The sequence below is a fragment of the Rattus rattus genome, chromosome 17 (genome assembly GCF_011064425.1).
Source record: "Rattus rattus isolate New Zealand chromosome 17, Rrattus_CSIRO_v1, whole genome shotgun sequence".
In the NCBI taxonomy this organism is placed as follows: Eukaryota; Metazoa; Chordata; class Mammalia; order Rodentia; family Muridae; genus Rattus; species Rattus rattus.
The window spans coordinates 44746355-44774147 of NC_046170.1; the positions used below are offsets into that span (position 1 = coordinate 44746355).

At 48.7% G+C, this 27793-nt stretch overlaps 1 protein-coding gene across 1 annotated transcript in view; it reads left to right on the forward strand.

Moving 5' to 3' along the window:
* Disc1 (DISC1 scaffold protein) overlaps positions 1–21585 on the forward strand; it is a 203678-nt gene extending 182093 nt beyond the window's left edge. Inside the window, exons 12-14 of the mRNA XM_032887977.1 lie at positions 11712–11829; positions 20785–20924; positions 21366–21585. Coding sequence (XP_032743868.1) covers positions 11712–11829; positions 20785–20921 — 255 coding nt within the window. The 3' untranslated portion in view covers positions 20922–20924; positions 21366–21585. The remainder of the gene's footprint in view (positions 1–11711; positions 11830–20784; positions 20925–21365) is intronic.
* The last annotated feature ends 6208 nt before the right edge of the window (positions 21586–27793 follow it).

A 27793-nucleotide genomic window follows, 5' to 3' on the forward strand; every position in this document is an offset into this window, starting at 1 on the left:
TCTTAAAACTTTGGAACTAGTTTGTTGGATGGATGGGGAAGAGTTTGGAAGTGTAGGTTAGAGAAGCTGAAAGCTGAGCCGAAAGACCGATGCTGGTGGAAATTCAGAAAACTGGGCCGCATTCCTGAGTCTTGGATGGGAACGATGTCTCTCTTAGGAATTCTACATACGTGTTACTTTCTGGGAAACTGTTTGTCCAAACCCAACAGCTAAACCAAATCCTTTCTCTCTCCAGTTAATTAAAACAAGGATTTTGGCCACAGCAATGAGAGGCCCCATGCAGGTGCGGGTGCAGGTCCAGGTCCAGGTCCAGGTGCAGGTGCAGGTGCAGGTGCAGGTGGCAGGTGTAGGTGCAGGTGCAGAGGACTGTGCTTGGACCACAGGGAGGACCTAAGAATAGCAGCAAACAAGAATGTATCAATGCCATCTGCTCAGAGACCTCTTGAACCATCTCTGTTGTGTCCCTTCCCCTGTGTGGGACTCTGTCCACCTGCAGCAAGCCCCTGGAGTCTTCTGTTTCCGACAGTGAAAACACAGACATTCACTTGCTAATCACTCACTATAGCAAGTGGATCGAGGTCTTTTGAGGAGTCTCCCGAGTGACTTTCGAGGGCCCCTTCTTGCCCACGCCTTACCTGTAAGCTATCATCCAATTTCCAGTTGTGGTATCTTTAAAGTGGACAGAACCTAAAGTTAAGAGACCCTTGCAAAGCAGGCTCTGGGCTCCAGCTCCTCTCTCCCTCTCTTTCCAAGGTTTTCCGTTAAAACAGTGTGCATAAGAACTTTTCTTTTTGCAATAACAGGGCATTGCTTTGTATGGTACATATGTAAATGGTATAATTAGGATTTTAAGTACAATTGGCATAAATAGGTTTAGAAATCACTCAACCAATAAGAATTCAGGCTCTCTGCCCTCCAGCCTGGCCTTGGCCTCTGGGTATGATGCAGGGAGCAGGTGGGTAAGGGAGGGCTTTCCTTCATAGCCAGTGAGAGGCTCCTTCCTGCTGGTCCTTTTCTGTTAATTAATGTCCCGGCCTGCTGCCAGTCTCCTTCACCTGCCCCAGGGAAGGAAGTTGGTTCCTCTGATCTGCCTGCTTCCTGTACTTTTGGAAAAACGTGGAATCACTCTCTGTGCTCCAGGGCCCAGGGTTGGGGCACCTGCTCTCCCTCCATTAATTAACCATAGCTCAGTGCATCAGAGAAAACAAACCTCAGGGCTCCCAGAGTCTTCCACCATGGAGACTCTTTGCTAGCAAAGGCTGAGGGATAGACAGGCAGCAGAGTGGTCACCGTCACCACAGGGTGACTTACTCACACACCAGCAACACAGGCTTCACTAACAAATGCACACTGTTGCCCTCTGGCAGCTGAGAGACTCTGCCCCTTCCACCCCCGCAGGGCTTCCCATGACTGGAAATGGTCATATACTTCACCATCATCTTCATCATACCTAGGCCACATCTAGTTCCTAAACAGGTCCAGGGCAGGTAAAGACAGGATTTTCCTGGCTCCCAGAGGCTAGTTGTGAGCCAGGACGAACTATCCAGGTTAGAACAGGCAATAGGCCTGGTTGCGTAGAGCAGGCATTTGCCATACATACATACATACATACATACATACATACATACATACTATACTCACATCTACATGCATGTACATACATGTGTACATATAAGTGTATGTGCACATATGCCTGTATACACACATGTATGTGTGCATACATGTACACACAACATATATGTACACACTGTGTATACATGTGTGCATATATGTACACAATGTGCACACATATATCTACATGTGTTTACATATATGTATGCATATATATGTGTGTGTATATATACAGATATATACATGCATATGTATGTATGTATGGCTAGATACACACACACACACGCATTTGTCTTGCTATCCCTTCAGTTTGATGCTGTTCTGTCTGTCTATACTGGTCCTCTCTTTCTCTATCCACCAGCTACTTCCTCTATTCCTCGAATTTATGGGGACCCTGCTCCTAACAAAGCAGGCCTCATCCCTATGACATAAATCAGGGGCAGATGCTGACAAGGTGGAGCTACAGTATGAGAAAGAAACATGGACCTAACCCTGCTCCATCTGGGGATATCGCATTGTCTCCTGAGAGGCAGGCCCCACCATCAGTGCCATCGTCTCCCGGCAAGCTGCAGCTACCATGACTACAGGACAAAGCAGTGCTTGTTGGGATGGCAACATCCAGACTCCGGGAAAGGAGCGCCTTTGAAAAAGGTCGCTCTCAGGGTCTCACTGTCATGCAGGTTTGTCTGTGTTACACTCAGAAGTTCACAGTTTAAGACTTGAAGCACACATGGGTGACAGGTGGCACTCAGTCCTGTTCTCCTAGGTCTGCCTCACTCTGCCAGTCGGAATAATCCTTGGCCACAGATGTCTTGGAGCCTGTTCCCACGGCGGAGTCCCCAGCTGTGGTCTGTCTGCACTTTCTTTTTTTAGAAAAAATGGTTTAAAAGTTTTATTTTTATTTGTATGTCTGTGTATGCCACACACATGGGGGTATCCACGGAAGCTAGAACGTGGCAGATCCCTGGAGCTGTAGCTAGAGGTGACTGTGAGCTGCTTAGTGTGAGTGCCCAACTCGGGTTCTCTGGAAGAACAGTGAGTGCTGTTAACCACTGAGCCACCTCTCCAGCTCCTGTCTGCACTTCCATATACAAAGGAGCCCTGACAGTTTGCTGCCTCCAGACTCTGAATCTTCACGCAGGGAAATTGTTCAGGCACCGTCTGATGATCTCATTTGCTGACTGACTTTCCTCAGAAGGTCCTATTGGACTCTGCTCTGCTCAAGCTTGGTTTTGTGCATTTTTAATTTGTGTGTCTATGTCTATGTAAGTGTATGTATATATGTGTGTGTATATGTGTGTGCATGTATATGTATATGCATATGTATGTATGTGTCTATGTGCATGTGTGTATATATGTATTATGTGTGTCTATGTGTATGCATGTATGAGTGTGTGTGTATATGTGTGTGCATGTATATGTATATGCATATGTGTGTATGCATCTATGTATGTGCATGTGTGTATATATGTGTTATGTGTATATATGTGTATGCACGTATGCATGTGTGTGTATATGTGTGTGCATGTATATGTATATGCATATGTATGTATGTGTCTATGTGCATGTGTGTATATATGTGTTATGAGTGTGTATATGTGTGTGCATGATGTATATGTGTTTGTGTGTACATGTGTATATGAGTGTATATATGTGTGTGTGTATGTGTGTGTGTATTGTGTATGTGTGTATTGTGTATGTGTGTGTATATGTGTGTGCATTATGTCATATGTGTCCATGCATGTATGTGTAAGTATGTGTGTGCATGTATATATATGTGTGTGTATGTGTCTATATGTGCTCATGCATGTATTTAAATGTGTATGTGTGTATGTAAATGTGTATTGTGTTTATGTGTCCATGCATGTATGTGTGTGTATATATGTGTGTGCATGTATGTATGCATATGTGTATGTATGTGTATATATGTGTGAGTATGTGTATATATGTGTGCATGTATGTATATGTGTGTATGTGTGTCTATATGTGCTCATGTGCATGTATTTAAATGTGTGTATGTGTGTATGTAAATGTGTATATGTATGTGTGTCTGTGCAAAGGCTAGAGGTAACCTTTGTGTGCCATCCCTCAGGTACTGTATTTTGTTTCTTGAGAAAAGAGCATTGGCCTGGAACTGACCACACAGGCTAGACTGGTTGGTCAGTGAACCCTGAGGACCTTTGTGTCTCAACCTCCCCATGCTGGGATGTAGAGTGCACACCAGCACACCTGGCCTTTGACATGAGTTCTCTTTTACAAGGGCCCTCTTGCTTGTGCAGCCTTACTACCCACTGAGCCTGTCCTAGCTCCTGCTTTGCTCGACTTTGATGCCCAAGCCCAGCATGTTGAGGAGAAGCAGCCCTAACCTCCTGAATAATCCTACCACACAAGAGGCAGTTTCCTAGGTCCTTCATGTGCATGGGGACCGGGGGGGGGCATTCTCACTGTGCAATTGGTCAGGCTTTTTCCCTTGCCAGGGAAGGTTTTGGTTCTGTTGAACACTAAATAAAACCGAACATGTTTGCTGTAAGCTTGCATCTCAAAGCCTGCTTTAAGTGAGCATTGGGTACTTGAAGACAACTCGTGTCTTGCTCAGACCTAACGAGGTCCAAATGATTCAGATGCCTTCTGCCCCTACAGACATCTGGATGCTTTTAAAAGAGAAGCCCACCCACTCAGGGTGTGACCATAGTGAGGAATTAGATGAATATTTCTATTCTCCAGTATAAGAAAGGGGCACCCTTGGAGTCTTAATGTGTGTCTCTCTGCTTAGTGGAGTCTGCACAGTGACTGAAGCTCTCAGCACGGGTGTGGAAAGTGAAGCTTGTCACGGAATCTATTTCGCATAGATGTGGGAGATACTCTTTGTGTGTTGGGCGGGCATTTGTCTGAGGGAATGATTCCTTATGAAGACTGAATTTTTGAAGGGAAGATACAGACCATAGAGCATCCCTGGAATGCATTTGCAAAGAAACTATTCTGGAAAATGGCCCAGAGGCTGTGACTGCACGAGTAAGCCAAGGAAAGGCGTTAGCCCATCCACTGAGCTCCTGCACGGTGGTAGTCCCATCTGGTTTACCTCAAGCTATAGGAGAGCTAATGAGACCTAGCAACAGAGCAGACATCTTGGGGCTCAAATCGAATTTGAGGTTGTAACTGTAACTGTGTGTGTGTGTGTGTGTGTGTGTGTGTGTGTGTGTGTGTGTGCGTGTGTGTGTGTGTGTGTACTTGAGCAGTTCAGGGTTTTGGATAGTGTCACAGCCTGGCAACTCCTAAATGCTGATTGCTTGCCAACTACTGGAGAAGTCAACTCAGTTACCTGTCTTCCCTTGACTGTAGGAATGAGATTTTTTTTTTCGTTGAAAGGTGGTTATTACAGAAACCTTATTACATGACTGAGGAAAATGGCAGGGCACAGTAAACAAGAGGCAGCTCAGGCAGGAGGTTAGGTTCTTGCCCATCAACCCTCAACACACACACACACACACACACACACACACACACACACACACTCACACACATACACACACACACACACACCCACACAAACACACACACACACACACACACACACAAACACACACACACACACACACACACACACATAAACACACATACACACATGTATACACACACAGACACACACACACATACACACATACACACACAAACACACACATACACACATGCATACACACGTGTACATGCACATACACACATGCACAGGTACATACACACAGACACACACGAATGCATGTATGCATATGTCACATGATGTAGGTGTACAGGAAAAGGGATCTCCTGATTAAAGAATTACAAGGTAGGAAAAAAGTCATCCTGGAAAAGCTATCACATGGTACTGGAGAAATTGGGGTTCTTTCTTGGGGTTCTTAGTCTCATTAAAAAAAAATTAGGAACAGACACAAACAGGCTTGGGGATGGAGAATGCACTCAAATGAAAGCTTACAGACAATTGGTTAGTATTTAGAAGGGAAACCCCAGGGCAGGTAAGCTGTAAATCTTGTAGAGAGGAGAACGGAGATGAGATGTAAGCATAGACATGGTGGGGTTAGCCATAAGTCAGGCAGAACGACTTTAGGGCAAGAGAAGGAAGCCTAAAGCATTAGTTAGGGAATTTTAAAGCATATGTAGACCTTGGCCAGCAACCACAAGAAAAAGGCAGAGGAAAGGCAAAAATAGCTTGGCTGGGAAAGGTCTGGGGGCCCAGTGGGACCACAAGGGTGCTGCACAAGGGGACCGGAATTCTAGGGGAAAAAAAGTATATTATCTCGAGGTGAGCCCACCTTCCACAGGGTGGATGCCTTCCGGATTCCTCAAGTGAGGCGAGCCCACCTTCCATGGGGTAGCCACCAGCCAGGTCCTTGACCTGCCACAGGATTAGACCTAAGTGGAGACAAGGACCCACCCCTGACTGCAGACACTTTGCAGGGCTTTCGGGGAGCCACCTGAAGTGAGCTTAAATAAGGCATGGAGACTTCTATGTAGTTTAAAGCTTCTGGCCTTTAGATGGGGAAGTCTCTCAGGTCACTTCTAATTTATCCTAACTCTTCTGGCCTGTGTCCCCTGCTCTTGGCCTGTGTCCTCTGATCCTGGCCTGTGTCTCCTGCTTGTAGCCTGTGTCCCCTGCATGTGGCCTGTGTCCCCTGCATGTGGCCTGTGTCCCCTGCATGTGGCCTGTGTCCCCTGCATGTGGCCTGTGTCCCCTGCATGTGACTAGCTCTTTATCTCCCTGCTCCACTCTGGTCATCTCCCTTTCTTGCTTCTTTTTTGTCTCCTCTGAGTCTTTGCCTCTGTTTGCATCCCTCTGGCATCTGTGCCTGCCCAGATGTTCCACCCCATATTTCCTGCCCCAGCCATTGGCTGTCAGCTCTTTATTATAACCAATCAGCAGTAAGACGATACCTGGTCCATATCTTTGGTTGCCTAAGGCATGGAAAGCTGCCTGACCTTCATCTTTTGGACAGGAGTGGAAGGATGAGCATTTTTCAAATAGCAGACTGGCGGTGGGCCATAGAAACGACCATACCAAAATCCTGCCTGCACTCAGCTCTCTGCTGGTACAGAATTAACAACTGAAAATACAGGGGTCGGGGAGGGGTGGAAGGCAAAAAAAAATTGAAAATACAGAGGCACACCTTAATACAATGTAAATAAAGTTCACCCCAACATTGAGACAGATTCTATTTTTAACACATATGCACATGTATGTATCGATGTGCATGTATGTGTGTTCATAAAATGCTGTTTTGGCTATTTAAGGCTAGCAGCTGTCTCAGAGGAATGGGGATCACCCTGACAGGTTATTCTGGGCTGCACTGAGGTGTGAGCAGGCATTTGGTGTTTGGAAGAGACTTCTCTCTCTCTGGTTCTGCCCACCATCTTGAGAGCATGGTCCAGCTAGTCCAGTCTAAGACACACCAACGCTTCTTCAAGGCTTTCTGCATTTGCTTATATTCTGCTGCTGTCACCGAGTGCCTCAGGCTGGATACTTTATAAAGAAGAGAGGTATTTTTAGTTCACAGTGAGTCTAAAAGTTCAGGGTCAGGCAGCCCCATTGTTTGGCCTCCGGTGAGGGACCCTGTGGCTCTATGACCACCCTAAGTGGTATTACATCACTCAACGAATCACAGGGTGATACAGGAAGCCAGAGAGTCTCAGGCTTGCTTTCCATAGCAGTCTCCCAGCAGCAGAGTAACATCAGACACTAGCACTAATCCCTTCTCAGGGATTAGTTATCTGCCACACAGGTTACAGAATACTGCCACACTGGGGACTAAGTCTTTCCCGCAAGGGCCTTACAGGAATAAAGCAAATCTAACACTTAGCACCCAGGAGAAAAGAGCATTGGCTGGGAGGGGCTGCCTTTGAGGGACCCAGCGGGGTTAGCTTCTGGGGCTGTAGAGATGTCAGGATGCTGGTCTGGTGCAGCCTGGTGGGGGGAGGGGAAGGTGGATCATCAGCGATTGTGTGGACAGGGTTTCCTGATGAAAGCATTTCAGGAAGAGGGGTCAGGAGGGTTTAAGAAGAGGAGTGTGGACCAAGCCAGGAGGGGAAGAGCTGGGCCATGAGGCTGTTTACTGTCTGTGGATTCTTGTTCATTCTGACCCACAGGGAAAACCAGTCAGCCCTCTGAGTAGATGACAGTCGGAGCATCTACAAAAGAAAAAAAATAACAATTTGAATTGCTGAAAAGATTTGCTCAAGGGGCAAATTATAGGAGGGCTTGCAGGATCGTTTTTCTCAAAGACACGTTGATACAACCCCACACTAAATTATCCTCGGAACTGTTGATCCTGAGAAAGTCCAACTCTGTCAAGAATTCTAAGAGGGGACGGTGTGTGTGTGTGTGTGTGTGTGTGTGTGTGTGTGTGTGTGTGTGTGTGTGTGTGTGATAATTTTTAATTATCAAGGGGGTAGGAGGCATTATGATAATTTTTAATTATCAAACGTACAGTTTTTCTTTGTGTCTGACTCATTACAGACTTTGCAAGGGTACTGGGCCCGCTTCTGGTGATGTAGACTTTGGCCCTGGAGGGAGTGCCCACCTCTCCCTTCCTAGGAGCTGACCCCCTAGGAACGCAGAGTAGGCTCTGTGTTACCCTGAGGTGGAATGGGAGAGACCAGTCTTGGTGCCTAGATCGTTTGATTCTTTGAGATGTTTTCCTTAGAGGATAAGAGGTGATAGATAGCTCCTGAGACCCTGGAACACACTGTCCTGGGAGTGAGAACTCTCAGGGGAGGCCGGGGAGGCCCTCAGAACCTCTGTCTGGGCCAGCTATCTGTTGACACCCAGCTCGTGCCTCAGGCAGTACCATCCCAGGTGGGACCTCCAGCCAACGCATGCATCTTATAATTCTCCGTTTTGACTTACACAGGACTTTTAGTGTTTCTGGGTGTTTTCTTGAAGGACAGCTAACTTACTTGAAAAGAAAGTCTCCTTTATTTTAAGGGAAGGAGACGGAAGTCTTCGTGGCTTTTGTTCTTAACTATTGATGAATTCTTCAGGACAGAAAGAAATGCATCCAAGGAGAAACTAGTGTTGCAGTTCTCAACAAAGCCTGTTCCTTCCTGCTGGGACAGCTCCTCTCCTGCAGTGGGACAAAGTGGGTGGAGCTGGGAGTGGGGTGGGGGGGGAGCTGAGGCAACAGCCTGAGGGAATGGGCATGGAGTTACAGTTAGAGTTACCACACTCTCCCAAGTGAGCAACACACACACACACACCAAATACACACACACACACACACACACACACACACACACACACACCACACACATATATATTCAGATGATTTCATTGCATGAGATCCTCCAGTATTTATAGTTTCCATTAAATACTGTTCTATTAAAGAAATGTCAGTCGCTGGGCATATAAACTGTGAAGTGTTCCAGAGTAAATGAATAGAGAAAAATGTCAAGGCATGTATCTGGATTTGACTGGTGTTCCTGGGATGTCAAGGCATGTATCTGGATTTGACTGGTGTTCCTGGAATGTCAAGGCATGTATCTGGATTTGACTGGTGTTCCTGGGATGTCAAGGCATGTATCTGGATTTGACTGGTGTTCCTGGAATGTCAAGGCATGTATCTGGATTTGACTGGTATTCCTGAGATATCAAGGCATGTATCTGGATTTGACTTGTATTCCTAAGTTCTGATGATAACACACTGTGCATGATAGATAATGTCTAAGGACCTGGAACAGCACCACCAGGCCTGAGCACTTTGATGTCATGGGTAGATGTTAGTAGTAAAATTAACCTTTATTCTCCTGCTACAATTATAGTCTCTGAGTCTTACTGCCTCTGTCTGCTAATCTATGTCTAGTCCTGGAAGCTTCTAGCTTCTATACGATCTAATCTAGGCCTAGAATGTTGTCAGCCTCTGAGACTTGCTGCTGAACAAGCTCACCCCTTCCTAGTTCTTTCTGAACTCTGGCTGGCTGGTCCAACTCGCCTGTTCCGGATCAAACTCCTCTCCAAGCTGACTGATCCAGTCTGGCTTCTCTCTCTCAATCTCCCCTGAATTGCTCTGCATGGCCTCATACTAACTCTGTCAATCTGTTCTAATCTTCTGACTCCCTCTCCTTCTCTGGCTCTCTCTGTCTTCACCTGTGTCTAGCTTGTTCTCTCTGCAACCTGTCTCTGTAAAACTCTCCTGGTAGAACTGCCCCCCCACCGCCCCATGCTGCCCCTGAAGTGGATTCCCTTTCCCCTCTCTTCTCGTGAGAGCTGGGCATATCCTATTCTGTCAGATCTTTCTCTGAGTTGTCACGTTTTCTGCCACTCAACTAGACATCATCTTCAAACATGGGCGTTTCTTTCTACAAACTAACTCTGCCATCATGGTTTGGGATTAGAGGTGTGTACTAAGAGCATGTCTGTATTCTATTTCAGCCAGAGGATTAAAAGTGTGTGCTAAGGCTGAGGCACACCACAACTAGAAGCAGGCTTTTTGTTGTTGTTGTTCTTGTTGTTTTGTTTTCAGTAAATGACACAATCTAGGCTTCACAGAGTGATCGAATACCCTGCAACAATCAGTTGCAGTTTTCATAGTAGCCTGCCCGTTTAATCTGAACGTCGAACCTTAATTCCCATGTAAAATTCTTTCAGTTGGCTCTCTAAGTCTTTCACACTTAGCTGGAAGAGCATCATCTTCATATTATGTCTCTAATTCTAAGCCATTTCTTCCTTATTTTCTCCTTTTTACTTGGATCCTCTAGTCTCCTGCTTTCTTGACCTTGTTAATTACTTTTAAGACTCTGTGGCCTCCTGTAGCCCAAGTGCTGCTTGGGGACCTCTGGGGTGAATGACAGGCCAGTGTCCCTCATGTGAATGATTCACAGCTCATAGAACTCATGTCTGAGCAGACGTTCCACAAGGTAGGTTTGCCTGGAGCCTTGAAGGAAGGGTGGGGTTTAGAGGAAGACAGAAGAACATGTACCCTCAGGAACAGCAGGGAGAGAAGGAGATGGCCCAGATTATTTGTGGGGGGAGAGTCTGGAGGGACAACTGAAATGCAGCTTAGACCAGCAGGTGCCACAGCGATCTTTAGAATCTACCATGGAGCGGTTCTGTGCAAAGAAGTGAACTAGAGGTGACACTTGGTCATGTGTGGGACGCGCTGAGGTGACACCTGCTCCTGTAGGATGTGCTACGAAAGGGAAATACTACAGGACTCAGGGGCTTCAAGAGCTGAGGTTGTCCATTGAACCACACTTCTCACATACCTGATGACCTGTGGGGAACTGGCACCATGCCAGACACCATCACCTCTGCCCTAATTGGGTGTGGTGGCACATGCTTGTAATCCCTGAGCTGGGGACACAGAGATTGATGAGTCCCCAGGGTTCTCTTGATAGCCAGCCCAATCAGTGAGGTCCAGACCAATGAGAGACACTGTCTCCTCAAACAACAAACAAACAAACAACCCAAGGTAGACGGCACCAGAAGAATGATGGCTGAGGATGTCCTCTGGCGTCCACACACATGGACACATGAGGGTATGCGTACCCCCACGTGCAAATATACCTCTACACACATGAACATGCACACGCTCACACACATACAAGAACGAATGAATACATGTAAGTAAATGAATAAACAAATAAATAAATCTCCTTCAGAGTCTGGCTGTCAGGGGTCCCATCTGGTCTTGAGTGCCCTGTTAAATTCCGGTGCCCTTAAAAATCATCCCTCTGTCCTCCTCTGCGAGCCCAACCTTCCTGGTGACACCTCTGCCCAGTTTGTTACCATTCCTACCCTGTTGTGAATTGTCTGAAAATTTGGCTGGAAAACTCAGGCTCCCTTGGACAAATCCGTCTAGGGATCCTCCATGCTAAAGTCAGGCTTTGAACAGACCAGGAAAGGCAGGGACCTGCAGACCTGTGTGCACACAGCTTATCCTTCAGTTATGACTTGAGCTTGGCTTCTGTGCTCTCGAGAGCGACCTCCCAGAGAAGTGGTATCTCCTTCGGGTTTCCCACTAAGGCACAGAAGGCAGCCGGAGAGCCGTCCATGCATTCTAATGGTACACATAGCATCCTGTAGCTGACTCACGCGTCTTTTCTCATTCTCTGACCAGGAATCTCATGTTGTTTTTGCTGAAGTTGGAGACAAGTGCGAAGCCATAGGCGTGAGGCTCCTGCGCCTGGAAGACCAGCTTTACGGCGCCATGCACGGTCACGATGAAGCTCTCTTTCATATCCTTTCCATGTTTCAGGGCTTGCTTTGCAAAAAAGCAAGTCCAAAAACGCATAGCGCTTTCCCACGCCCCAGCAGATGGAGGCGACTTGATGATGTAGTCCAGTACATCTTGGATCTGTTAGCCACGGAGTCTGTACAGGTGCACAGGGAGACCAAGGCAAAATGGAAGCTTTGGCGGGGCGTGAAGATGGGTTTGTGTGGCATAGACGAACAATCAGAAACAATGGAGTTTTCCTGGCTCACCTCCTTAAGGTCCTTTTCAATACCAAGAGTTCCAAAGCCATCTTCAAAGTCCTTTGTCCTGCCTTCTGCATGTCCTAGACAGTGGGGTATAAAAACTAACACCATTGCAGGTACCTTCTTTCTGATATGGAACACATACTCACGGTTAGGTTTCACAGAGTCCTCCTCGGTTCTGGTAATCATATTTTCTTGCACCAAACTCAGTATCTTAGTGCCACATGACAGACACCTACATCAAAGTGACACATGGGTTCACTTGTATGTGCAACAGGAAGCACACGTCCTTGGCGCCGTGTGTGTGTGTGTGTGTGTGTGTGTGTGTGTGTGTGTGTGTGTGTGTGTGTGTGCCGCTTGTCCCTGGGGAGCTCTGTGGAAGAACATGGATGGGTTCTTTTTAGGTTTATTTCTAGTGGCTATAATAGAACACCCTGACCAAAATCAACATAGGGGAGAGAAGGTTTATCTGGCTTATACTTCCTGCACAAATTTCATCACTGTGGGGGGAACTCAAGGTAGGACCTCAAGTGGCTAGTCTAGTCGAGTCAGCTCACATCCACAGTCAAGAGCTGAGGGAAGCAAACGCTGCCATGCTGCCTGCTTGCTCAGTCAGCTGGCTTCCTCCTCTCTCGTACAGCTCAGGCTCTAGCCTAGGGAAAGGTGCCTCCCACAGTGGGCTGGGTCCTCCTGTTTCAATTAATAATCAAGACGGTCCTCTACAGACCAACCTGACGTAGACAGTTCTTCAACTGAGGCTCCCTTCTCAGTGATTCTAGGTGTCAGCAATGGGTCAGTTAAAAAGTCAACCATTACAGGAACACGGGTGGGGAGGGGTTACTTACCCGCCCTGAATCCCCTCAGGTTGTTGTAAAAGTATAAAAATAAAAAAAGTATTTACCTCGCTGGGTCCTGCACCACAGTGCCCCAAGATATCTGCCAGATATCTTGGCAGAAACACATCCCAACTCCTCGGCGGCCCAGTGTCTCCTGCCACCGCACACTTTCCTACACTCAAACCCTCCCATAAAAGAACACACAACACAATAATCTTAGATCCAATTGATAAGATATAATTGCCCACCTAAACATACAAAGCCCAGTGCCATCCATCCCTTAAGAACATCGATAACAACCTATAAATACACAGAGCGAGATCTTTACCTCAGCCTCCATCGTCCTGCCATGGCTTCTCCCTCTCCCTCTCCCTCTCTCCTCTCTCTCTTCCTCTTTCTTGGTTCCAGTCTCCTCCTCTTCCTTCAAACTTTTCTCCCGCCCATCCTTCCTTCTCATCCAGTGACAGACCTCCTCCTATCTTGTACCCGCCTCACCTGTGACATCATCCCACACCCTCAGGTGTTCACTCACAAGTGGCTTGCTGAAGCTGCAGTCACCTATTTGTCTGTTATGCCCTGTCAGGTAGCCCGGCTTTTAAATGTTTGTGGGAAATTTAGGCATTTTGGTCTTCGCCTCTCATTGTCTGACTCTTTAGAGCATTGGTTCCTGTTTTACTTCCATGCATATGTTGAAGTAGCTTTGAACAGCCAGAGGTTGGTCCCCCTCAGAGGAGATCTGACGAGCGAGCGGCTAACAATGGCATCAGCATATCTCGTGGTAACTTTACATCTTCCCTTGCTCATGACCTTCGTTGATGTTCCTTGATGTCCCTTGAATAACTTCTGCCACCACTTCCACGATTTGTTCGCTTCTGTTTGTTTTTAAATTCGGTTCTGCACAGTGGCCTGCCTCTTCCAAGTCCAGGATGTAACCTGCAGTTGGCCCAGGAGGCAGGAGGAGAAGGTAGCGTGTCAGTAGATCACACGGACTTGAGCTCTTGTAGGACATGGTGTCTATGAAATAGGACAGTGATCATTGCCAGGTAGTGACACAGAGCCAAAGACTGTGGTGGTGGTGGTGGGGGTTGTCCCAGGTCTGCTGGGGTGAGGAGGGCTTGGGACAGCTGAGTTGGGCGTGGCTCGTGAACCAGGTCATGGTTGGGAGGGCATGGCACCTGACGATGTCACCTAGGGTGAGGTGTGCTTCATGCATCTTTAGTGACCCAGGAAGTAAGGATCTTGGGTCAGAAGTAGGTGCTGTTAGACCAGGATTAGGACCCTTGGGACCTGTCTTAGGGTTTTACTGCTGTGAACAGACACCATGACCAAGGCAGTTCTTTTAAGGACATTTAATTGGGGCTGGCTTCTGGCTTACAGGTTCAGAGGTTCAGTCCATTATCATCAAGGTGGGTGCATGGCAGAGTCCTGGCAGGCATGGTGCAGGAGGAGCTGAGAGTTCTACATCTTCATCTGCTGGCCTCTAAGAGGAGACTGACTTCCAGGCAGCTAAAATGAGGGTCTTAAAGGCCAGGCCCACAGTGACACACCCACTCCAACAAGACCACACCTACCCCAACAAGGCCACACCTCCCAATAGTGTCACTCCCTGGGCCAAGCATATACAAGGCCCATCTTTAATGACCCGCTTGCACCAGTCAGGAGCCATCTCTTAAAAGGTTTTAGAACTGTACCAAACAGCACTCCCACTGAGAACAAATGTTCAAGCCCTTGAGCCTGTCCAGGACATTCCAAACCATGCCACCAGGAACAGAAACTACTGGGTTGGCCACTAAGTCATCCCCCTCCTTAGATAACATCTATACCACAACACACATTTATCCCAGCTTTCCTGTGAAATCCAGGCCGTGTTCTGTGTCACCGAGCGAGAACAACACACACAGTGTGTCTTTAATCTGAAGTAGCGCTTGGATCTGAGTATTACAATGGGCCCAAGACAGGGAGCTGTGTTCACAGTGCTCCGTGGGGTCCCATAACAAACAAAAGCTGTTGTTTCACATTAGAATTTATCAAGGCATCCGAAGAGGCTGCCGGAATCCCCCCAGCCAAGCTCTGGCTGGTGTGTGTTTTCGTTTGTGATCAAAGGCACAATGCTGAGTGCGAGCGGCTGAGAGAAAAAGCTCGCAACTAAACACGGAAGAGCAGCGCGGGGAGGGTGGCGTCTCACTTGATTCTATTAAGCGCGCTGCCAGGACCCACTGCGCATGTGTAGCAGATGACTCCAGTTTTTCGGTCCAAGTCCACGCTGGAATGTGCTGACGTAAACCCACGGGGGACACCTTTCTGGAGGACTTGCGTCCCAGATGCTGCGGCTGCCCATTCTTCCCCGGGGTAGGCCCTTATCGTAAGCTACACGCCTGCAGGAGCAAAGCAGGTGGCATACCAGCGTGCCATACACAGAGGGGCGGGCTGAGGACAGGCAATATGGCGGCGGCTTCTAAACCTTCTGAACAGTTCTTGCACAGCCTGTGGGTGTCAGAGCTACAGCAGCCTGCTGGGTGGGAGAGGAAGGCTGGGTTGGCAGATCTGAGGATGGAGGAGAACAGGCTGCTTTGTCCCCCTCACCTTGGCAGGCTTCCTGAGTTCCAGGCATTGTGAACGACCCAAACCACCAGCCGAGGTGACCCCCTTGGTTAACTGGGAGAGCAGGCAGTGGGGAGGGGAGCGTGGCGCCTCTGGGGAGAGGACAGGGCTGTGACTTCACACTAGGCATGCTGGGGACCCATGAACAGTGCCTGAACCTCAAGTTTGATTTCACAGGTTCTGGATTCTAATTAGCAGCTCCATTTAAGTCCCCCTCCCCGCTTGAGTCTGTGTAACTGTTCCTTCACGCTCAGAATCCTTCCATTGGAACGCTTTTAGGCCCGGTGAATTGTTAAGCAGGATTTTCCCGACTCCTTTCTTTCTCCTTTGACTTCCGTAGCTCACTCTAGGGGGAAAGGAAGCACATCGTATCCTGGCATCTTGCAGAGCCCCGGGCAGTAGTGCCAGCCTCTGCTGAGTCATGGATGAGCAAGGACCAGGCTGATTCTATTTGCGTGGTATTTGCAGCCCCGTCCAGAAGCCTCTTGGGAGCCTATTCTCTCTACTCATTGGGAATGTGCAGTGCCCGGTTGATTCGTCTTGCTAGTCTTGATGGCATGCAGAGACTAAATGTATCCAGGCTCATGAATAAACTCCACAGCCCCAAAGGGCTCCTGTCTGGTTCCACTTTCCAGTGTGTAGCCCGAAGAGGACAAAGTAGCAGAGCTGAGGGGCGACTGCCCTGTCTCTTTGGAAATGCTCTTTTGCTTCTAAAACCAAAGAGCAGGGAGGACATCTGTGAAGATCTCCAGTGATTTATAGCGGGAGAGTAGAGAGACAAACAGGCTGCTCTCTGAGGCACCGTCGTGCTCAGCCGATGGAGGGCGGCAGCCATGTGCTTCCTTCTCCCTTCTGCCGAGGTTTGGGTAGGAAAAGTTAGAGCAGACGATGTGTGCAGAGCTGGGCGACTCTGCTGTCCGTGGGACACAGTGTGAATTTAGCATGAGGTTGGTGACACAGTCTCTCTGTGCTCGTCCCTTTGTCACCAGTGGAAAGGTGTCAGGTGTCTTCAGGTCCTTGGTATCTTCCTCAAAGCATCGAAATCAGTAGGTACAGGTTTGCAGAAGTAGCAAGAATGCTTTCTTCACAGAAAGACGAAAGCACAGGCCAGAAAATGGGTGTTCCAGAATGACAGCAGACATTGCAAGTGTGGGGACACAAGAACCCTGACGGTCTCAGGGTTCCTTTCATGGGGATTGAGAGGGGGAATTGGGTTTCTTTTTTTTTTTTTTTTTTAATTCTTTTTTTTCATGGGGATTAGGAGCACTCTACCACTGGCCAAATCCCCCAACCCCGGGGAATTGGGTTTCTAAGGGTGTAGTTTGTGTGATTCTCTATTTTAGCTGACATGATTTAAGTTGTACGTCAGTCTCTCTCATCTCTTCTCACAATGCATCTGATGTCAATCTTACGCACGACAGATTACTCACGGGCCTACAGTGGAAAATAGGGGATTCTCCTGAAAGTGCACTCTGAGGACACAGTTTGCTTTACTGTACACGTGGGCCCAAGTGCAGGCTCGACCTCAGCCCATTTCCCATTACGTTTCTCTTGTGGGGCTTTGTAGCTTCTCCTTTACTGAGTCTAAAGTCGAATCCTCACACTCAGCTTAGCGTTCAACCCTGTAAGGCTGGCCTGAGCTAAGTGGCAAGAGACAGTCTCCAAGCAAAACAACCGTTGAGTCCTACCCCTTCCTCCCCACCCCCACACCATTCTGGAGGCTTCTCTCTGCACTGGCAGACTGCTTTCTCAATTCTTTGCTCAGATTGGTTATCAGGGAGATATTCTCAGCACCTTTCCCCATTAGCATCCTCTGTCTTTCTCACCCTCACAGCCATGGCCCTGAGCCCCTCATTAGTCTCTCTGTCCCTTCAGGGATCATCTGCAGGGCAGCCAGACCACTCAGCTAAGTCTCCAGGACCGCCATCTCTCTGGAACTCTCAGCATGGCCAACACGCCATCCACATGACTTTATGTTGGCTCTCTGCTCCCTATCAGGTGTTTAGACCCCACCTAGAGCCAATTCTGGGCTGTGGGAGGTGAAGGGGGACACCCGATACCCAGTAGAGGCAAGGCCACAGCCAGTCTTAAATGAGAGAAGAAAAGAGAGACTTCCTTTCTGCATATTCCTTTCTCCAAGCATAGCGTGAGACGCAGTTGTGAGGTTTTTTTCTGACATGCACATGGATTTAAGCGTGACGAGCATGCGTGCTTGGGCATCTGAGAAGCATGGGAAACTTAAGTATCTATCTTCCAGGGCCACTGTCTGGAAGATCACCATGGTGTCCTCCTGAAATAGTTTTCTAGCCATAAACGGCTTATCTCTAGAATATTTCTTCCAAAATGGTTTCATAGAACTGCTCTGTAACTGACTGACCCCCCACCCAGTTTCATGTTTTATTCTGGACTCTTCCATTTCAGCACACATCAACTGTTTTACACAACACACACACAAACACACACACACTCACACACACTCACACATATACTCATACACACACTCGTTCACACACATATAACACATACACATATACTCACACACACACACAAACACACTCACACACTTGCTCACACTCATACAACATACACACACAGCAAACACACGGACACACTCATGCACACTCACACTCACACTACACCACACACACACACACACACACTCACACAGAGTGAAGGTGTGAACTTTTGTAAATATAAGCATGATGTTTTAAAAGACTTGGTTTTTGTTTTTAAGTGTGTGTGTGTGTGTGTGTGTGTGTGTGTGTGTGTGTGCATGTGTGTGCACATGAGTCCAGGTACCTACCTGCAGAGGTCAGATAGGGTGTCTCATCCCTGGATCTGCAGTTCCATGTGACTCCAGGATGTGTGTGCTGAGAACTAAACTGGGGCGTCTTCTGCAAGATCTCTCTGCAAATTCTCTCTTGAATTGCAAATTCTGCAAATGCTCTCAGCTGCTTCGACATCTCTCCAGCCCCTATGAATGTGATTTTAATTGTATTAGTGGTGCTTATGCCAAAGGCTTTGTAAATGATGTTTTCAGGCATTGTGCTGGGAAATAAGCCATAAACCTCATGGTGCCTTACAAAAGGCTTGAGCGCTCGCTCTCTCTTTCTCCCCCCCCTTACACACACACAAACATGCACACATATACACATACACACACACAAACACATGCTCACGTGTACATACACATACACATACTCACATGCACGCACGCACACACACACACACACACACACAACCTTAGGTCCTGCTCTGTGACCACACTGTGAGAGTCTATATCTTACAGACGGGACAATTAAGTGCACATGATGTAATTTTCCCAGCCTCCCAGGGGACTTGCATTCTCAGATCCCATCTTACTGACTTCGGTGCCATAATGGAAATTATGATGTGTGAAACCGATGTGTTAATTTAATTTTATAATTTGGTCTTTTCCTCTGGTGACTTGTCTCTGTCTTTAGCCTTTTTTAGTTTGCTCTGTGGTCCCAGAAGTTTCTGAGTGTCACTTTTTGGCTTCATGACACATTCCCTGTAAGACCCTGTCATCACTTGGCAGAGTCTAAGGTGCCGCGTGAGACCAGACCAGTGTCAAAGGTAATCGGACCCCAGGACACCATCAGGACCACTGTGTACTCAGCTTGCCCCTTGCAAAAGACCAGACCTGTGACAAATCACAACCTGGTGTTCACTCTGGGACGCAATCTTGGCTTGCGTGAAGTCACATGACTCCTTCTGTTCCCCCCAAGAGATCAGTAGATCTTTCCAGAGGTCTGGAGGAATAGAGGGAAAATAAAACTTTCTACAACAAAACTCAAAGGCTCGTCACTGGAGCCTTTCCTCTCTCGCTCTACCCATACTGCCCTTGCTCCCCTCAGGTTCCAGCAAAGGTGGCGGACATCCTGGGAGTGCATGTACATGACACACAGGGTGAAATTGGGTGAAACTTCCAGAAGATAAATAGTACCGGAACTTTCCAGGGTGAATTGGCACATCTGTTTAGGAAAGACTCCTTTGCATAATTCCTAAAATTCCCTGGAGTTCTTTATTCTAAGAAGATTAGGAGAATTTTTATTATTTTAGTTAGACCCCACAGGCGTGGCTTGCTTTGAACCCTGTGTTGCAATTAAGCCTGAAGAGAACAGCATTGCGGTGCGGGTGACCTGTGGCTTGTTTGGTCTCTGCCCTCTCCCCAAATTCAGTTTCCTCCATGTCTGGTTTCATGGGGGCTTCCTCTATGTCTGAACCCACGGCGTCTTGACTTCAACTGAGGTAAGCATAGTGAGGCGCTACTAACGCGTTTCTCCTCTCCCGCTCTCTGTACTGGATGAGGCTGCCTTCCTTTGCTGTCTCAACCCAATTCTTGGCGTTTTGACAGGATGCCCCAAAGGAGGAGACAGGGGATCTGGTTGTATGGGAACAGAAAGGGTTGGTTAAGTGTTTCGCCTGAGTGTCTAGAGAAGCAATTTCTTGGGAGCTCTTATCTGTCCTGTGTCATCACTTGCTGAGCTCTTAGTGGCTGTTTCCCACCAAGAAAACAAGGAAACCACGTTACAGATTAGGAAACTAATAGCCCATGTATACAAGAAGAAACAAATCTACCAACCCAGACAGGGGAAGAGCCTTTTATTCTACACTGGACAAATGACCACAGCCGGAACCCAGGGTGGGGCAGAATCCAAAGCTACCCACTCAGAAGAAACAGAGCTTTAAAGAGCTTTGTACAGGGACTGGAGGGACTGTCACGAGCAGAGCCACAGTCCCCGACGCTGAGCCGGCTGGATCATAATGTCAGGGATACGCACAGTTGACATTGAGGGTCCCTCTTACAGTGGTCCCAGGTGCTAGATTTCCTGAGGAGACTCTGATCTCAGCACCTTCCCTTTCCAGTCAGAGCACTTGGATGTGACAGTTGCCCGCCCAGTATGGAGACCAAGACGCTGGCTCTGTGGCCACACTGTCACGCCTCACTGAGAGTCGGTGCGATGGCTTGGACATCTATTTCAGGCTGGCAGCTGCGTCTCTCTTCAGAGTTTTAAAACCAAAATTTGAAAGCTAATAACCTTGGACCTGGCACAAGTCATGATGGTTTCTTTTTTTTTTAAGGAAATATAAAATTCACATCAATATTTAATCACTAGGGTTCGGAAGAGCGTGGAGCTGCGATTCGATGCCAGTGTCCACCTGCTCCCCGAAGGCTGGCTTGCTCTCTCACAGGCCCAGCAGGGGCTGTGGGGAGCTGGGCCCCCTCCTTGCGTGCTCCTTAACAATGTCTACAGTCTCTCCAGGGGGAGCTCCAGATGGTGAAGGAAACACTGCAGGCCATGTTCCGGCAGCTCCAGCCAGCAAAGGAGGCAGGAGGAGAGGCCTCAGCTTCCTATTCGACAGCTGGTGCTCAGGAAGCCGAGGACTGAGGTGTGAGTGTAGAGTGGGACTCGGGGGAAAGGGGTGGGCCGCATGGCGTCAGGGTGGAGTGGGGGCTGGGACGGAGATAGGCCACATGTTGTCGGTCTAGAGTTGGGGAGATGGAAATGGACCACCACATCAGCAGTATTCACTCCGGCACAGCCACTCCCCTGCATCCGCACACGCGGATGGACCAATGCTACAACACAGAGCCTTGCTGCACTCGGGTGGGAAAGGGTCCTCTGCTTTACCACAGACCGAGATGGGAAGTGACTTAATACGCACCTCCCGTTGTCATCAGAGGTTCCTGTCCTGTGTCATGATGGGAGCATCTAGCAGAGGAGCCGATGATTGTCATTCCATCCTGGACCCCACCAGACAAATTCGCCCAACCGGATGATCTCCCCTGGGAGCTGTCTCTTTACTTACTTCCATTTTTGCTTCCGCTGCAGCTCTGTCTTTCTCCGTTCGAAACCAAACCTGAGAAGGCCACTGCACCGGCTGGGGTCTCTCTACAGGCACTGGAACACCAGGACTCCACAAACCTCAGAGTCTGTGCAGGTCCTTAGCTCCCCAGGCTGCTTCCTCTGGGGGCTCTGCTCAGTCTCAGGAGACGTCTACAGGGTGCCTCAGTCTTCATGTTCTCCAGCGATGGCTGCAGCTCAGAACCACCACCACTGCCACCATCACCAGCAGTGCCTGCTGTCAGGTCATTTTGAGATTCCAGCCAGTGAGGTGGGAGGTGTGAATGTGGGAGGGGCACGGACGCAAGAGGAGACAAGGGACACCCATGAGCCTCTCCAGTTCCGTCCTGTTTTGTCGCCGGGGAATTACAGCGTGGAGCCTAAAGGGCAGTGTCTATTCCCTGAGGCAATGTGGACTCAGGCAGGCAGCTCATGGCTCCATAATGGTGTGTGGCAGCTTCCTGTGGATTGCTCCTTGGGCTCAGCCGAGACTCCTGCAGAGGCAGCTGTGGGCGGTTTGTTCAAGCGGGCAGAGATGAGCTAAGAGAGGGCATCAGGTAGTTTCCGGTTGCTGTGAAAAACTACCTGGCAAAAACAACTTGGTAGGAAGGAAGGAAGGAAAGAAGGAAGGAAGGAAGGATAGAAGGAGGGTAGGTGGGTTTCCTTGGGCTCCTCGTTTGAGGCTCCAGTCTATCACAGTAGGGAATGCATGGTGGCAGGACGGTGAGGCAGTTGTTCACACCGTGTCCTCAGACAGGAAGCTAAGAGATCAGCGCTACTTTAATCTCTTCCCCCCTCTATTCGGTACAAAGTCTCAGCCCGTGTGATGCCACAGCCCGCATTTACAGTGGGTTTCCCTCGGTCACGTGTCTTTGGAAACACCCTTTTGGACATACTTGGAGTTTTGCCTTGTAGGTGACTCTGAGCCCAGTAAAGTTGATAATGATGATGAATGACCACAGGAGGGTACCTCAGAGACGTAAGTCTATATGGTAAGACCCTGGCATCATAACTCCTGCTTGGGAGTCAACTCAGCCAGCCGCCCTGTGAGAGGGCTGGTACGATAAAGTCCACCAGCTTCCATCTAACCCAACATTCCCAAGCCTAATGGACTTCAGATCTCTTCATGTGAAGCTACTGGTCCTTTCAGTCTTGGGGGACATTATGATGTACCCTCTGGGATGACTCCAGTGACCTGTATTTTGGAGACCAAGCCCAGCGTTCTCCCACTGAGCTCAGCATAGCCTGACCTCTCTAAGGTGCTTTGCTCAAGTTTGTACCTATGGAGATAGACACACTCTTGCCTCCCTCTGGGTCCACGGGTCCAGCTTTAACCTTTCCTCATCACCCTTCCATTTTGGGGAGGCTCCTGGTGGTTCTCCAAGCCCTTTGTGCTGACGATCACTTTGCCCTCAGTTGAAGAGAAGCCTGCTCCCTGACTTTGGTGTTATCTGAATGATTTTGAGGACACATTTTGTATATTTAAATATATATTTACTTTGTTTCCAGATGTTTTGATAATGAAACAAATTCGTGAATCATTTATAATTGTGCCCCTAAAGGTTTGGTGGATCAATCACATGGCATCTGGAGCCCCCAAATCCTCGGTGTGATTTTAGTGGAGCAAACTTGACGTCAGGATCACCCCCTGTTGGCAAGAACCTTCCTGACTCTGACACCTTCTAAGCATGAGTCACCTGACTGTCACTACCAGCCTGTGCGTTTTATGTTATTCTGACACCACTGTAGCTCTCTGTGAGGTCATGAAGCATTTAAAAGCTTAAGGAGATGAGAAATCCCTGAGGGTTCAGGGGAGGGACAACTGAGTGCCCAGTTGGTTGAATGGCACTTCAATCATGAGTCGTCCCACATCTCCTGGCATTCTCTGGTCTTAAAGTGCCATCAGGATTAACTGTTGAAGGCTGGTGTCTCCTGGGACCTCGTAACCGTCTCATGACAACCTTCCTCTCATTAGCCACTTGGACCCTAGGAGATCCAGGACTTGTGGATCCCCAACTATAGGACAGGACAGGTTTTTACACGGCCACATAAAAATGCCCCAGAGAGGTTGGTGCCTGAATTTAGACTCTTAGGAGAGGACCAAGCCCCCAGCAAAGGTATGTGTTAAAAGGGGGACACAACGTCAGTCTTGTCTATGACGACAGTGCACACGTACACCTTATAAATACGCTCTAGTCCCCTTATCCATTCATATGTTGATGGGCTGATTTCATAATCCGCCTGTCACTGTGATGTGTCACTGTGACTTCTGCAAGGGAGGAACCTGGGGGGCGGGAGGGGCAGCGCCTTCATGAGCATCCTCATTATCTCATTATTGCCAGGTCTAGCTCCTGAAGCTACAGCATTGATCAATCAATCCCTGAATCAGGTTAATATGTCACAATTGATTCTAGTCCTGCCTGGTGATGAGGCCGCCTCCCACCCCAGGAATGCTTGTGGATGGGCACCACGCTGAGCCCTTCAACTGTCTTGGCAATCCTACCTCTCTGCCTGAGGAGAGTGTGGCACAGATGGTGTTCACAGGCCTCAGGCTTTGGGATGGCCGAGTCCTCTTCCTAAGGCTCAGAATTGGTTTGAATGACGGTCATGGGGAATCCCGACCCCCCATGGGCAGCTGTTCCTAACCAGTGTCCTTTCTAAAGTGCCTTCAATGCCCTCTTTGCATTTTGAGCTATGAAACTCATCCACCAGCTAAAACCCATGACTGCCCCATGAATTCTGCCTGAGAGCAGCGAGCCACTGAACTTGGGGTCCCCTCACCCCCCAGCAAACCATACTAGACTCTGGTTGGCTATAGAAACCCCAAACTCTATCCACTGCCCTGGCCCAGCCTTTCCCAGTCACCCAAAGATCATTCCAGGGACACCACTCACAGCCTTCTACTGGGTGGGTTTTCTGGAAACTTTCAATGTAACTGGTATTTTCTCAGAACATGTTTGTTTGCTATGGGCAACATGAGCAACATGTACATGTGTGTCCAGGTCCGTGTGCTGTGGTTAACAGCAACCACATACATGTTGGTCAGCGCCCTCTTGTGTACATAAGACCTTTAATCTTAACGCCACCGCTTTATTTGATCTTGGATTTTGTCGTGTAAGTTATTGCTTGATTAAGCTCTGTATGAAATGGAAACTGATACCCAGACCGTGGTGCTCCCTGGGGTTATTTAGTATTCTGGAGGGGAGATGACAGAAGGAGGTCAGATTGGCTCATCTCACCAATCTGTGGCAAGACAATTAAATAGCTGTGTGTTTGCTTAGACCGACCTGAGTCCTTGCAATAAAGTTACATTGTAAAATCGCCCTGGTGTTTATTTATTTAAATGCCCACAAACCAGAAAAAAACCCATCCCCAAGACAGGGTGAGACACCCACAGTCACCTACCTTACTCTGAGCAAGTCGGTTACGATTTATTATTTACAGAGATTATATATAATATATGCACACAAAAATGAATTTTCACAGAGCTGTGACAGTGCATTTCATTTGTTTGAGACACAGTCTCATGTCTCCCAGGCTGGCTTTGAATTCATTATGTACCGGAGGACGACCTTGAACTTCTGGTCCTCTGGCCTCTCTCTACAGAGTACTAGAGTCACAGGTGTGCACCAGCACTCTCAGGCTTCACATGGGGCTGGGGTGGACCCTAGGGCTTCTCTCCGCCCACCCGAGGAGCTGCGCTCTATCCCTGCCAGCATGAATTTCACTTTGGTGTATGTGCTCCATTGCTGTGGGAGTGCTGTTCTTGTTCTTATTGATCTGGGATAACCTAGGTGTCCTCACGTAACTGACATTGAAATTCCCCAATGTATTGCCGTTAGAGTCAGTGCAGCAGTGAGAGCCTCACTGGGGGAAGAGGGGTCCATGGCTTTGAACTGTGCCATGACACCTGCCCCTGCATCAAATGGAACTGCAGATTCAGGTCCCTGTGGCTACCCACAATGCCTTTCAACGCCAGCCCTCCGAGTGGCATTTTCCTTTCACCTCGATGACCTCTTTTCCTGATTTTTGAAAAATTCTGCATTTGGAATTTTTGCTACAAGCCTCCCCACCCCCCACCCCGCCCTATTTGTCCATCCTCTGTAGAAAGGGGGCAGAGTGGTTGGTCCTGTTCTGGAGGCTCAAAGGGAGGGTGGCTCAAAGTGGCTGGAAAGCCCTGTGGTAGGGTGTCAGCTCCTGCAGGACCATACGTCCTGGGGTTTCTGTGCAGTTGTGGGTATAGGAGCACAGAGCTACCTCAGCCATCCCTTGAGCCTGTAGCAACACCCCAGACTCCATCTTTCTCTGTCTTGATAAAACAGGGGGTGCTGCCTGGACCAACACAGATTCCTAAGGCATGTGAACAGGAGAGCCTGGAGGGAAGATGCTAAGTCACGCTTTGGGGAAAGCTTTTCATGGTGTCTGAGGTCCCATTTTTTTTTTAAAACTGAAGGCAAGGGCTAGGATGATAGCCCAGATAACAAAGTAAGTTGAGGGCCTGAGTTCGATCCCTTAGGACCAACATAAAGAGCCAGGCGTGACGACACACACCTGTCATTCCAGAGTCAGGGGCAGTAGAACAAAGTTGGATCCCTGGAGCTTGCTGGGCAGGTAGCATGGTCTTCCTGGTCAGCATAGGGGGTATTCGTGTGCACATGAACACGCACATGCACGTATGTGCACTCACATGCACACTTCCCTGCAAAACCCTGAGGCTAACAACAAGCCAGTGTATGCTCTCAAAGTACAAGAGGAGCTGATGAGCAGGGACAAGGAGGCCAGAGGGCAGCACAGGGCACGTAACTTGTGAGAGAGATGAGCATATTCAACAACAAGTGTCACAGGGTGTCCAGTGAGGCCAGAGAAATGCTGTTGGATTTGGCCAATCCAGTGTGAGGAGAGTTTAATGACTAGGTGTGCGGGGTGGGTTGGAGGGGGGTGTTGGATAGCTCAGTGGGTAAAGGCACCTGCTGCCAAGTCTGATGATCTCAGTTGAATAACCAGGATCTACACAGCAGAGGAAAAGACTGACTCCCCTATGGACTGTAGTATAGAGGAGTGTTTAACAGCCCAGATGTGTGGGTGCACTGGATAACAGACACACAGTGCTTGTAAAAGGCCATAGAGGTGACCCAGTCACTGACCTCAGGAGCAGCGTCCATGTTGGCTAGCCCTTCAGTCCTTCTGTCTGTCCATGGGGCCATTTTACTAAGAGATTGAGGGATAAACCAAGTGTGAAAATTCCACTCGACCCTCCACTATGGTTCAAAAGGAGACTGTAAGTCGCACCCAAGCACACACTTTGGCCGGCTCCCCACTGTGTGCGTGTGTGTGGAAGCAAAGCGTTTACTGAGTCTCTGTCAGTGTTTCTCCTGCTTTGGGGAGCCTTTCGGTAACTCGAGAAAACGTTTCCTGCCTTTAGGAGAGAGGGACCTCCTCATGACCGAGGGGAGAGAGACTCATTCTTTTGCCAGCATATCAGAGTGAAGAATGGAGCTCAGAGGATCTTGAGACCAGTCAGAGACCTAATTAGTGGTTGTGATTTTCAACTGCTCCACGGTTGTCATACGTTAATAGATGGTACTAGGAGGAGGCTCGATAGGAGCAGAGGGCGATGGGACCAGAATGAGTGGTTTAATGTGGCCTCAGTCTTCCCCCCTCAAATCAGCCTTTGTCTCTTCTCTACCCGGCACTACAGAGGCACCAGTTCTAGGCCAACGGCACTACACCTGTTCGTACCTGGTCCTGCCCTGGCACCTGGCTCCGTCTGACCGTGGGGACAGTTCTGGTGACTCTATGCTGCTGTGTCCTAGGCCTGCCACTTGCTAAGGGGATGGGCACAGGAAAATGTCCTCAGAATGTTCAAGGGACAAGTTAACTGCGGTGTCGGGAATGAACTGAGGTCAGTTATACCAGCCCACCATGTTCCCTGTGATTTACCACCATTCCCAAAGCAAAGGGGTCAGCGCTAAGGGGGCGGCTGTATGTCTGTCTTGTCAGGGAAGATTTTAACTGCCAAGGCTGAGCAGAAGAGTGGCTGCTCCTGGCTCTGGGAGGTGGGTCAACAGCCACCTTCAAGAGTTTTGCCATAAGTGGCAGCATGTGGCTGTTCCATGCTCAGAGAGATCAGGGACTTTCCTTCCTTCTGTTGAGCTCCTGCTGTCCGGGGTTTGTTCTGCACACCCCCCTTCCACTGTTATTTCTGCCTTGTTGCTGCCGGGAGCTCTAGCACCGCCCGCCCACTGCTCCCTCCTTTTCCTGAAGCCGTGGACAGCCTTCCAGTTCTGCTGCTCTCGGAATGCCCGGATCTTGTCCCCGCTGAAGAAGACTACTTCAGAGTCTCGTCATCTCCAATGGCTACAAAGGGATACTCAGGGTTTCTCTGCTTCCACTTTCTCACACTTTGAGTTCACAGC